General features: G+C 42.7%; 1 protein-coding gene across 8 annotated transcripts in view; it reads left to right on the top strand.

The window, feature by feature from the left end:
• The first annotated feature begins 1,646 nt into the window (after positions 1-1,646).
• Positions 1,647-13,055, top strand: part of LTBP1 (latent transforming growth factor beta binding protein 1) — a 198,862-nt gene continuing 187,453 nt past the window's right edge. For 6 of the 8 annotated variants that reach the window (XM_032683256.1, XM_032683257.1, XM_032683255.1 and 3 more), the window contains exons 1-2: positions 1,647-2,579; positions 3,033-3,103. In XM_032683256.1, the coding sequence (XP_032539147.1) occupies positions 2,131-2,579; positions 3,033-3,103 (520 nt within the window). In that variant the 5' untranslated portion in view covers positions 1,647-2,130. The remainder of the gene's footprint in view (positions 2,580-3,032; positions 3,104-13,055) is intronic. The other 2 variants (XM_032683251.1, XM_032683258.1) reach the window with 2 other exon arrangements.

The following is a 13,055-nucleotide window of genomic DNA, read 5'->3' as shown; positions in this document are numbered from 1 at the left end:
CACTGCATTTGCCCCCTGCTTGACATGACTTAAACCCCACATTTCTTAAAAGCAACTGGCTTCTGCTGTGGAATGATGCAGTTTTTGCCCTCTGTTCAACAAACCAAGCCACACACGTAGTTGTGATCTCATTCTGGAAAACTTCTGAGGGACAGCGGCCTTGTGTAGAGCAGCAATGCCTAGTACTACATCGATTTCTCTCTACTTAGTCCTCACTCCCCTACTCTGGTTTCAAGGTATTTTTTTGTTCCCTAAATACTGTAAAAACATTTAGCATACTCGGGATTCACAATAATTAGCCTTCGGAAGGCTGAACAGTTCACTTGCTGAGAATGTCTTCCAAGTTAAAAAAACAACAGATGTATGTTTGCTAAGAGAGGAGGCAGTGGTCTCACAGTTAACTTCTTAGTTATCTTCAAACTGGGGCTCTGAAACTTTCAGGCTTTATCTCAGTTTTCCTCTGAAGCACTACAGATTTTCATTCTCATTTAACCCACTGTGGATTTAGAAGCCCCAAGCGCTTGTGGCATTTTCAAACACTGGGTTTCAGTTCAGACCATTGGAGGCACAGGAGCAGAAGCCTTTAACATTGATATGGCTCCCCTACAATGTGACTATAGCAAGCTCCGAACTCTCATCTATTTAAAACATCTATTTATTTTTGAGCAGTTTTAAATAGATGGGAACTAAGGAAGAAGGGACCGTTGTGCTCCTAACACTGGCTGTTGCCTGGAATCTTGTCAATGTAAAACCTTCCTGCTCTCCTTGCCGGCTGTGTAGCTGTGCCAAGAGCATGTAAGAGCAAAATCTCATCAGTTTGGAGCTAGGGTCAGCGTCCTTAAAGCTTTGGAAAAGAGCAGAGGAGAACCCAGACAGGAGGACCTGAATTCCAAGCTATTGGATTTGCAAACTGATTCACCACAAAGTTTCTTGGGAAGAACTCAGACACATCAACTTCTGAGTATTTTAAAAGATGTAACCTTTGGGTTATTTTGTGAACTTTGTTTTTTTTTTGTTTACAGTGCTAAAGGGTGAGTTGGTTACGACACACTGGAGAAAAACGTGGGCAGTTTTTATTATATATTAATTACAAGTGTACAATTGTGGTTTGTATTTTGTTCTTTAGTAATACATACTGCTTTACAAACATAAAGAAAACCAAGAAAGAATCTAGTCCTTCCTAATCCTGCTAGGATTTCTGCTAAGAGCAACCTCTGGCTCTCATCAAGCTGAGACTCAGGAATGTGCTTACCTTTAGCGTATAAGGACTTTAATCGAGTTCCTACCTATACAGTGAAGAATGTATATAACGCTTTTGGGGGTTCAAAGCCTCACCTCCACTAAAACAGAACAGAAAGGCTCAGCTATTGCAGAAGTACAGGTACGCTACCCCAACCGCACGGGACAGCTGTGCTGTCTGTGTCAGTGGCAGACGGCAAGTCGGCGCCTGTAAGTTAAAACAGGTCTTTTTGAGTCTTGCTTAGCGGCGCAGGCTCGTAACCTAGACCTCTGCGGCCGCTTCCCCTGCGCCCCGTGGTCACCTGGCCCGGCCCCGGCCCCCTCCCCAGCCCCGGGAGCGCCGCCTGACGTCACGGCGGCCCCAGATTGGCTGCGCGGGGCCGGCACTCGGGCAGGGGCACCCACCCCCAGCCCCCTCCCCTCCGCACACGCTCAGTCGCCGAGAAATTCTTAAAGAGGGGGCTTTGGAGCAGCCCGCACCGGCTTAAGGGCCGATTCTCACACACGCGCGGAGACCCCTGGCAGCTCCGGCAACCGAGACATCTGCTCTCCATTGCGACCACCCCCCTCCAGCAAACACCCTTCCCCTGCTGCTCCTCCTCCCTTCCCGCTCCGGCTCGAAGCTCGGCTCGCACCCGCCGCTTCCTTTCTTCCAACGATGTTTTCCTGCTCCACGGGGCGAAGTGTTTGCTGAACTTTCCAAACAGTTTGGGGGGCGGGCGGGAGGATCCCGAGGCTTTTTTCCTTCTTCTCCGCGCCCGGAGCAGGTTGGGGGGCAGCGAGCGGAGGAGGGATCCGCGCCCCGGGCGCAGGTCGCGCACACCACGGAGAGAAAACCCTCGCACGGCGAGTCCGCGAAGCTCGCCGGCTGCAGGGGCTCTCGCTGTGGAAATGGCTCGGATCAGATGGGGCTTCCTTCTGCTCCTGGCTGCCTGTGCACTTTTGTCACCAGCGCTCGCAGCCTCCGAAAAGGGAAGGCTAAGGAGGATCACGTACGTCCTGCAGCCCGGCCGGGGGGGCTCCTCTGGCAGCCGGCAGCAGCGCCCGACCCTCCTCGGGGGGGAGCAGCAGCAGCGCACATTCAATGTGCAGCTGAACACGCGCTACGGCGGCGGCGGCGGTTCCCTGGAGCGGACCCGGCGGATGAGCAAACCGGGCGGCGCGGGCGTCCAGCTCCGCGTGGGCCCCGCCGGGCACGTCCACCCCAACTCCGCCGCTCACGGCTCCTTCGCCAAGCCGGCCCGCTTCGGCCCGCGGCCCAAGGCGCCGCCAGGCCCCCACGGCAACAGCAGCGCCGCCCTGCCCCTCCGCCAGAAGCACCAGCTGCCGCCGCTGCCGGGGTAAGGCGCCCTCCCGCCCCGCGCGTCCCCCGCTCCGCGACCGCAGCCTCCCGACCACCTCCAGCATCTTCGCCCCGGCCGCTGTCGCCCCCCCGGGTAGGGGGCGGGGGCAGCCCGTGCCGGGCTCCGGGGGAGGCACCGCGGCGTTACCTGCCGGCCGCCGGTGCCCGGCTGGCTGCGAACCCGCTGCGGGCGCGGAACACACTCCCGTTTCTTTGCCGCCTTCCCGCGGCAACCGAGGTCGGGCGCGGGACCAGCTCACTCCCGTCCCAGGAGTCCGCGGCGGGGCCCGGGCCCGGGCTGAGGCGTCGAGTTTAATCGGAAGGTTTAATTCTTCCCGCCTTTTCTCACCCCAGGCCAGTGCCCGCCCCGCTGGCCGGCTCGGGATGGGGGAGGACGGGGCTGACCGGGCGTGCCCCGCCGGACACTCGTTCTTCTTTGCTGTTCCCGCAGGGTCAATGTGTGCGGGGGGCAGTGCTGCCATGGCTGGAGCAAGGCCACGGGCTCCCAGAGGTGCATCAAACGTGAGTAGCCGTGCGGTCGGGGAGGTGGGTGTGTGGGGGATGCCCCTGCGGTCAGCGGCGTCGTGGGGACCCGAGGGGACCATGCTGGCATCTGGCGAGGTGGTGGATGCTGGCATCGCCTGTGCGCAAAGAGGTGCTGGCTGACCTACAAAATCCACACCAGCAGTTGTAACACTTCATCCCTAAATCCCTCCTTCCTAACCTTCAGAATTGCTAAAGGATGAATAGATGATGCCTGTTACAGTTATCCTCGGCGCAAACAATGACATTTTTGGAGAGAGCTTTGTGGAGGCTATTTTTTTTGTGAACACCTTCTCCCCTCCATTAGTGCTTGTTTTTTAGGAGTTTTTTGAGTGGAGGGCTTAACAGGGTAAAGAATCTACCAGAGGAGCACAGGTGGGGAGCAAGAATTTACCATCTACCCACACCGTCCCTTCAGCCACCAGCCCATGTGATGATCCTGTGCTTAGGGCATGGAATTCGTGAAGCACTGAACAAAGCAAAAGAAATAGATTTGGAGAAGGTCCTGATGGGGGATGTACCTCCGCTTTGATAACTAGAAACACAAAATACGTGCATAAAGTAACACTGATAGAGTCAATGCTGTTATATTCAGGTTGTGCTTTCTGATATGAAAGTGAAAGAATTTCTAGTAATTTAGGCAAGATTCAGAATGACTGCAAATGGCTAAAGTGGAGTAATGTTGCCATGAGGTCAGGAAACACTGGAACAGCATACTTCTTCAGGAAACTCCTTTGGGTATCAGTGAGATTGGGCAGATCTTGGCGCTTTAGTTCAGCAGGACAGACTTCTGTCCTTGAGAGAGTTGGAGTAAATGCTTCCAGGATGCAAATGCTGGTTTGCTTTTTTTTTTTTTTTGTGGTGGCTTTTGTCCCTGTGTGGGATTTTTCACAGTAGAGAGCAATCACTTTTGTAATCCTGAGTAAGGTCAAGTACCTTTGACCTGCATGGACCTGTTGCAAAGAAGCTAAGACTTTATTACGGTAGTTAAAGATGAAACTTCATGGTTTCCCTGACAAATTTAGGCATGTATTTAAGATACTCTTCTAAATCAACATTTTCAGCTTAAAATACATGCTGCTGTCTTAGGTTCATCACCTTTTTTGTTTAATACCTTAGTAATACTTAAATGATTTTGTTCAGCTTACGTTGGTATTTTAAGGTTAATTGCAGATCTTAATAAACACCTACCTTAGCTGAAATACTAATCAAAGTGAAAAAATCTCTTAGTAATTTCAGGAGATAAAGTGAAAAACTGTATTTCAATTGCTATGCTATTGTGAAACAATTTTATTTTAACTATCTTGAGCAAAACCCAAACAACATTGCCTTTTGTGGCTCTTTTTCTGCCTTCTAGTAACTTTTATTTTCAGATAACTTCATACTTTTTAACTTTTGTTTGTAAATTAGGTAGTTTTCTTTACTTTCGGTCCTTTAAGTTTTGTCTTTTTATTTTTTATAGTTGTTATTCAACTGTTCTCCCTTTTTTGTCTTCTTTGTTTTTTATTTTTATTTTTAGAGTCTTCAGTAAAGACCAAGCCAGCCAATTGGTTTTTTATGGGATAACTACATAGAATTTAATTTAAATCCATTAATTACTTGGTTCATTCATATAGTTACTGGAGGAATGAAGCAGCAGAGAAAGGGTTAAAAGAAAGGGGGGGGGGGAATTTTCTCATTGACCTTTCTTTCTCTTTTTGTGCCTCTGATACTAGGGTCTCTTTAGCATTAAATATTTTTGCTACCTCCTCTAATGCTGCTCTAATGCCTCCTAGCAGTGGTATAATACTCTTGGCTTGGATCTTCTGAGTTTCACCCCTTTCTTGGCAGGCCAAGGGAAGCACTAAATGTACTGAAGTTGTCTGTTTTGTAACTTAGGCAAACCATGAGATATCAGTGACTTGATTTAGCTATGGAAGATTAGTCTCACAGTCATAAAAGCCAAATATCACCTTTTCTGGAAGCTGCTGATGTTCCTTTCAGAAGACCAGAAACCCTATAACTGAACAACAGTTAACCCCTTTGTTTTCTGTAAAACGAAACAATTTTTAAAATCAGATAGTGCACTCTTGTTTTTGAGTGGATTATTGCAGTAGTGGATTAATTGTGGCACAGATGCTAGCACACCTGAGCTGACTTGATGCAAAGGCAGTTTGGATCTGTCAGGGTTTATTAGCTCAGTCTCAGTATCACTTTAATAACCTATTTGGTCTCTAGGGCCAGATTTTATTTTTTTGCATGGTGCAAAGCCTGAGCTAATAAACCCCAGACCTACACTGGCTTTTTCCAGAGCCAACTTGCATTTGTCTGCATCGTGCTTCCAGAACCAGAGTGCTGAGAGCCAGCTCTGATCAGCAAGGTTTATTAGCTCAGGTGTAATCCCAGGCTGGAACAAGCAGCATGTGTTTCTGCTCTGCTGCACCTGTGTGAATAAGCCTGCCTGTAACCCACAAAAGGAGGGGGTGAAGGGAAGAGGTATGGGTCTTGCAGCCCAGGCTGCTTCCCATTCCCTTTCTCTTGCATGGTGGTGTTTGCTATCCCTACTTCCTCCCACATGAGGCTGTGGTTGAGGCTGCCATTCCCTCGGATGACTTCTATCCCACGTGGGTGGTGGTCTGACTGGGAGCAGTGGCAGCCACATCGCTTTTCCCTCAATAGCAGCAACAGGGGGTGTTTGAAATGTTTCTGTGCAGGTCAGAGGGCAGCATCTGTATGGAGGAGGCAAGTGGACTTTTCAAATCCTTTTTCTAAATTTTAGTCTGAAGCCGAACTGCCTGCTGTGTTTACAGTTATTCCTATTCTCTTGGAAGCCTGATAGTCTTTAGAATGTGATCTTCTGTCTTCCTCTAAACTACGAGAGTGCCTACTGTATCCAATTTAGGCATATAGGGTTTTCCCCCTTCTGTGCCTAATATTTAAGTTTTACATTGTTAAGTTTTATCTTAAGAACTTCTTTTTCAAACATGATGTGACTTCAATTGTGAAGAACTACATCATTCTAATTAAGAAGATGAAATCACAGTACTCAGTGTTAAAAGTATTCAGAATTGCTTTGTGCTGGAAGAATAATGTCGAACAATCCAAAACAACCCTTGAAGCTTTCAGAACATCCACCTTTGGATAAAGACAAAGGTGGGAAAAATTGAACCACAGCAGTAAACACCTTGGAAAGTTAGAAGTGCATGAAAGGGTTTATGACAAAGACTGTCTTCCAACCATAGTTATCATAGGTTATAATCTGTGTAAGTGCAGTAATAAGATACCACCAAGGCTGGAGACACCATGTTTTGTTAGTACTTGTTGCATAGGAGAGCATTATAGAAACATTAATTAGCTCTATAATATGGCTGTAAGGCAAGTAAAGCTTGGAGTGTGGGGCTTTTGTTATTTATTTCATTTATGGAAATTGAACCATAGGTTAAATGTGCCCTTGGACAAGTTTTAACACCTCTTGGGAAGGCCTGTGCTGGAAATTAGTTCTTACTGCCCAACTGCGTGTTTATCCTATTGAAATCTGTTGTCTCCTACTTTATTACTTGCTACTAAATTTCTATTAGTTAAAGCTACTTTCTTCTATTTGTTCTGATTTTGTTTTCTTAATGGTTACAAGGAACTGTTTTTTATGTTGGGAAGTTAAGAAAAAAATTACTGTTGTATGTAGGATCTGATATCTCTAAAAAGATAAATGAAAAGAACTACCTTATTTTAATAGTAGACCCCTTCTAAAATGTGTAATATGTTTTGTCTGGAGTATTAATATCGGTTGTTTAAGAGTGTTCTCAGTGTAAACTGGATGGTTAAAAAAGTGGGAAGGAGAGAACTGGCTGTTGTTAATAGAGTACTGAAGCATGAACTCCTTATTGCAGAGGTGTAAGAAAGGCTCTTAGGGCAAACAGGTGAGGAACTGGATTTTGTAGGATCATGTTTAGAGGAAATTTCCAACAGGGAGATGAATTGCTGTTTGTGTAAATGTAGAACCCATGTACACAGTCATTGTCAATTAAGATAAAGAGGATCTTCTGTCTTGCTTAGCTGAGGGTGTTGCATGTGTGCATGCATGTGTTCGATGCATAGGCATAAGGAGAGGATTTTGGTGTTGGAACTGGATTGAATTATGTGAATTTTATCATGAACTTTTCTTGTCTGTTGTGTATTTGGGCACCTTGGAAAGATCATCAGAAAATAAGACAAACAGTCTGTTGTCTTTTTTTTGTATTAAGATGTTATCTTGCTAATTCTCTTCTCTTTTAAAAGACTTCCTGACTCAACATTAAAATAAACACACTGTAGAGGTTTAATTTATTTTTCAGAATAAGAAAATATATGATAGTAGATTCTTGCTGATGTAAGAACAGGAGACTGGAAAGCTGTGTGTATACTTGCCCAGAGGAAGGGTCCGCTTTGTTCGGTTCCTTAATCTGCATGGCCTCTGCTTGTGTACTTCTGTTTAATTTGAGTCATCTGATCCCTAAACTTCCAGAGCTATACTTGATATGGATGAGTTAGCATGCTACAGCTTTGTGTCCAGGACATGGGCACTTCACAATGTGACCAGTAGTTCTCGATCCCCAATTGTCCAAGACCTGGACAGATTGTGCACTCAGTTGCTTCTATTTTGCGTTCCTGAATTTCTTGGGGAAGGTGAAGAAAAGGTTACATGCTTAGATCTTGTTCTGGTACAGGTTTATGATCCAGATCTGGAAGCTTGGAAGCATACATGGGTCCTCCAGTTTAGACATAAAACTCTGTATCACTAAGTATTTTAATATTGGTTGCTCAGAATCTACTCTTTTTCTCTTAAGTTCAACTCTTTGAAATGGTAGCATCCAAGAGAGCTGTACTTCTGATCATGGGAACTGTGTACTTCAAAAGTTTGCAGCTGTACTTCTTGGAGGTTTTCAGTCATAAACAGTTCCTGAGGCTTAATTAATTTCGTGGCTTTGAGTTTTACCAAGGTCTGTTTATTTACATTGTGTATACAAAGCCTAACTATAGCATACTGTCCCCAAATGTTGTTTCTTCTCATTCTAAGACCATCATCTCAGTAAAAGCAGTATCCATCTCCTTCAAATTATGTCTAAATCAAAATTAAATGCCTCAGTTTTAAAGGGGCATAACTACTTTGACCTCATGTAACTGACCTATACATTAGTCCTTTTTAATCTATTGTTTGGTGAGGTTTTTATACAATTCAAAATTGAAAAACTGAAAGCCATTACTGGAGGAACTGGGTTTTGCCTCTGCTGTGCTTGTTACTGTAATATGTAAATAAAACTTTTGAATGTCATATACAGGGAATAGATGGGCTTTTGTAGTGGGAAAGCTCTTGTTAGCACTCAGTGGTATTTCTACTCTGCCTTATTTTTCACTTACTGCCCTTGGGAAGAGGGAGTAGTATGACAGGTTCCAAATTCTTGTAGTCTTAGTCTACATCAGCAAGTAGCATGGACTAACAGGAGCTGATCTATAAACAAAAGCCTTTGGTTTTGATGAAACACAGGGCTTAGTGTTTTATTTTGGTCAAGGTGTACTCTGGTCTCATGGAATGAACGCCAATATGAACCTGAAATACATAAGATGCTTTCTTAGTGTTCGTGTTTTGGTTTTAGCTTTTTATTATTTAAACATATTTTTTTCTTTGCATCTAAAAGCAATAGAGTGCACATAACTAAAGATGGCCCCACAACTCAATAAGTGCAATTGGTAAGATGTGTTTCGAGGAAATCAGACCCAAATCAGCATTAATGCAGACTGAGCACAGTGTCTGTGTCCTGGCCATTGATTGCAGCTAACCTCCCTCCTGTGAGAGAAGACAGTAAAAGAGCTGTGAGAAGATGGGGGAGCTGTTAGCTGCTGCCTGTTGTACACATGTGACCATGCCATTCCCTTTTTTCAGTGAGGAAAATCAAGTCCACAATTCGTATAAGGGGAAACCTACTTTTCTTTGTGAGACACTTGGGAATTTACTGGAAACAAGCTTATAACCATATGTAGTCCCTGTTTCTTACACATACTACAAGTGTGTACAGAATTAAGACAAGACAAAACAAAAAAAAGAGAACCTTAAAAGAAACTTCTCAAGATGTTGTGCTCCTGCATTGAAGCAGAGGACAGATTAATAGTGAACTTGCTCAGCTCATTGCAACAGTTGGTGTTAACAAAAGAAGCAGGGGATGTAGTAAAGTAATAAAAAGTCCTGAACAGTTCCTTTCTTAATACATAATCAGGAGCCCAGAAAACTGAGGTGTTTTGGGTTTTTTCTCCCCTTCAAGTTTGTTGGCTGTTTTTTTTTCAGGGTATAACTTGAAAGTTACGCGCAGAAAGCTCTATGAGTGTCAGGGGAAGCTGTGGTTCAGCCATCGATCATGCACTGTTCTTGTTCTGCGTATGTTCAGGAACAAAATTATGTATCGACAGTGAAGTGATACTTTGATACTTACAGTACTAGTGTTATACCTCTCTTCTGTTATAGCTGCTCTTCCTGAGCGTGGAGAAGGGAAGAGCTGGAAGTGGGGCAAACTCCCCTCTCCTTCCTCTCCTGTAAAGTGAGAGAGCTGGGCAAATGGGATCAGCAAACTTCCCAACCTTCAGGAAAGCAGGGCTGTAGTGAGTGGTGGAATTCTGCTCTCTGTGGGGTCTTGAGAAGAAGTTGAGTGCAGCATCTCTAATGATACCCTTCTTTGCAGCATTCACCATGAAAGGCTGCTTGTTCCAACTGATCCTGCCTGAGACGTATAGGATTTGTGGAGGGTGGATGAAGAGGGGCGCATCTCCCTAAACTGTCTCCTTGTTTGGATTCTGCAGTACTGGTTATTAGTAGGTTATCAGTGGTTCGGGTTGTCAAGTCAGTCCATATTCTGTAACCAGCATGGGCTGATGCTGGGTTGAGTTTGAGATTTTTTGCTTTAGTGTTTTGTTGTTAGTTTGTTTGTTTGTTTTGCCTTTAAAAGCACCAGTACTTGATTTGCAAAGCCTAATTTATTCCTAGAAAACAGATCCTCCCCATTGACTATAGAAAGAAAGCAAACCTTTAGCATTTTTGCATTTATGACTCCACAGAGAAGGGGAGCAATAATTTTACATGTTAGTAAGGCAAGATGTTAATTTAAATACAGAGCTAAAAATAGGTCTACTTGGCCATGTACATTTTTTGTGAAGTGCAGATAATTTCTGCATAAACCTAGGGTTTTGGAGAGATGGTTCCTGATAAAGGTGAATTGTTTTGTGTCCGGTGGCAAGATTGGCTTTTTTCATAAATCAGATCAAGGTTTTTTATTATCCCTAGATGGCAGTTTAGGCCTGGATTTTCCGAGAAGCTCAACTAAATGGTGAACTCCTATTGAGAGTTGGTTGAATTTCGGAAAAACTTTACTGTACTTAGCATTTTACTTACTCTATTATGATTAATAGTCTTTTCTCCAGTGTTTCTTTTTTTTGTAACTCTTCAGTTGTCTGAATCCTGCATCCAGTTAAATATTTCCAGTTGTCTCTTTACTGAATTTCTCTTAGTTTGTTCAGTTTCCCGCATATTTATTATGAAGTATTTTGTAACAAAATGAGTAGGCACTGTAATGAGAAAGGTTAAAACAATTAAAATGATTGCAGACTGGACTGTTAACCACTCCAGCAGCAAGAATGGAGTGTAGCATGAGAATCTACTGATTTCCTTGGCTTAGTCCATTCTGTAGTGAATGATTTTTTTTTTTGACACTGAAGTGATAGAAGGATGTGAAATGTTTATATTGTCAGAATATGTATAATTATGATCTCATATAATTAAGTATTTCTAAGTGTCTCTCAGATTGTGCAGTCTTAAGTATTTATACTATATAAACTCCAGTAAACACAACATGAATGAAAATGCCAAATATCAAAGAGCATGTTATATCCTTATGACTGATAAAATAATGCATCCTTTTGCTGAAGTTGGGCTTTTGAAGTATTTGAGTATAGTTGCTATTGAATTCTTATAGATCTTGGCATTTAGAGGTTGTACTATGAAGATAAATAGAAAATAAAATATGCTATGTTGTCATTGGGTTAGGAGAGAAACTGGGTTTTTTTGTGTGTTTGTTCTAAAAGAAGTATGTATGCCAAAAGCATTGTTTTTTGTTTCCCTTCCTTCATGGAGGTCATGTTTACATGCCAGTATGGGAATGAATTTGATGTTTTGAAGTGGACAAGCAAAGAATTCCAACACATGCTTTCATTTGAAGTCTATTTAGGGAAAGAATTCCTTAAGATCATATAGTTAGGCTAAAAACAAGTTCCTGTGTAGAAAGACGCAGATGATGTCTACCTCCTCCATTAGTAGTGTAAAGGTCATACAGGCTTTCTGCAGTTAATGTAATTTCTTAGGATTATTTAAGTAATTTAAACTTCTTTTATAGAATGGTCTTGCAACATGGTTATATCACCCTTGGTTACAAATTCCTGTCTCCTCCATTCTCAATGAATGTTTGGAATTGTTGGATATATTTCTGGTAAAGTTCGACTTCTGAAAATTTTTTGGAGTGAGGTACTTAGAGAACTAGATCCCCAGGAAAGCATTAGATGGTGAGCAGCAGATGTTCTTTCACTTAGCTTTTGGGTTTCTAGATTCCAGTATTGCATCCTCAGTCCTGACGATGATTAAAGACTTAAAATGGTATCCAGAATAAAATCATAAAACTAAATTGTGAGCTAATCAGTAGGGTAATTTGGAGAACAGAAATTCTTAGAAACATTGCTCTTCTCCAGGATGTCAGCACTGTATTCAGATTTTTCTGAGGGAAACTGGAATATGTCTCTTTCCTTTCAGAACCCACAGCTTGTTGCTTTCCAAAGAAAGTGCTTCACTGCTTTTCTTCTGGAATCGGTGGGGGATCATCACTCTGTCTTTCAACACAGCAGGAGTTAAAGGTGCCTTTGTGTCACAACTTTTTGTTTAGGATGTGCACTCAACCAAGCTAAGCATTGGTTTGGTTTCCTTGTGTGCTCATGGAATAGAAATCTTGAATTAATAAAATGATAAAGAAAGTATTTATTATGCCCTTAACAGTATTCCTGCGTTTCATGTAAAGCAACTTGAAATTTCTGCCCTAAGCACAGATATATCCGTGCCAGTGTGTTGGTTTTTCCCCTTTCTGTAAACTTGATGCATGCATCATTTCTCAACCGTTTTATGCTGGAATTCAAAGCAGTCCCGTACTTATAATCTTCTTTCCAATTACTGTATTTTCTATTATTTGCCCTCTACCATGTATTTTACCTGACAGGATTTCTGCACTCCTATGGGAGAAGTTGATATGTGCACTGTGATGAAATTTGTTGAAAGTCAGTGCATCCTGTTTAAACTGGTGCTTGACTATGTGTGCTCAAGAGGAGGAAAAAAATAAATTTCGTGTGGAAACAAAGAAAAAACGTAGTGGATGGGTGCACTAGAAATAGCACAAGACTCACAACACTGTTGTAGTGTACCTGTTGTCACAGTATTAGAAATCTGTAGAAATTCAAAAAATATAGACATTTATATAGGCATTTAAGTACAAATCAACAGCAGTTCCTTGATAAAGGAAATACTTAAAGGTGGAGCTGAGGCTGAAAGGCTAGAAACTTGAGTGTAGCAAACTTTTGGGACATGTAAATTTGTTTATTGTGATTTTCTCACTGAAGATACATTTTTGTGAATTTCAATTCTTGACATGGTCTAGAGACACAAGGAAATAATCTTTTAAGTGTGGTGTTACTTTTGAAGAAATTAATTGTGAATCAAGATAAAATAAATGATTAGCATAAGAATGAGACTGTAATGATCTTAATTCAAGAACTAGCATTAATATAATATAAACATTGTTTTGTGACAAGTGAAGTCAGTTATACCTGCATTTTGATTCATTTGAAAGGACAAAAGAGCAATTATCTAAACTTCTTCCATGGATGACAATATTTT

The sequence above is a fragment of the Chiroxiphia lanceolata genome, chromosome 3, assembly GCF_009829145.1.
Source record: "Chiroxiphia lanceolata isolate bChiLan1 chromosome 3, bChiLan1.pri, whole genome shotgun sequence".
Taxonomy (NCBI): Eukaryota; Metazoa; Chordata; class Aves; order Passeriformes; family Pipridae; genus Chiroxiphia; species Chiroxiphia lanceolata.
The sequence above is the reverse complement of the archived record's forward strand: the minus strand, read 5'-3'. Positions and strand labels throughout refer to the sequence as shown.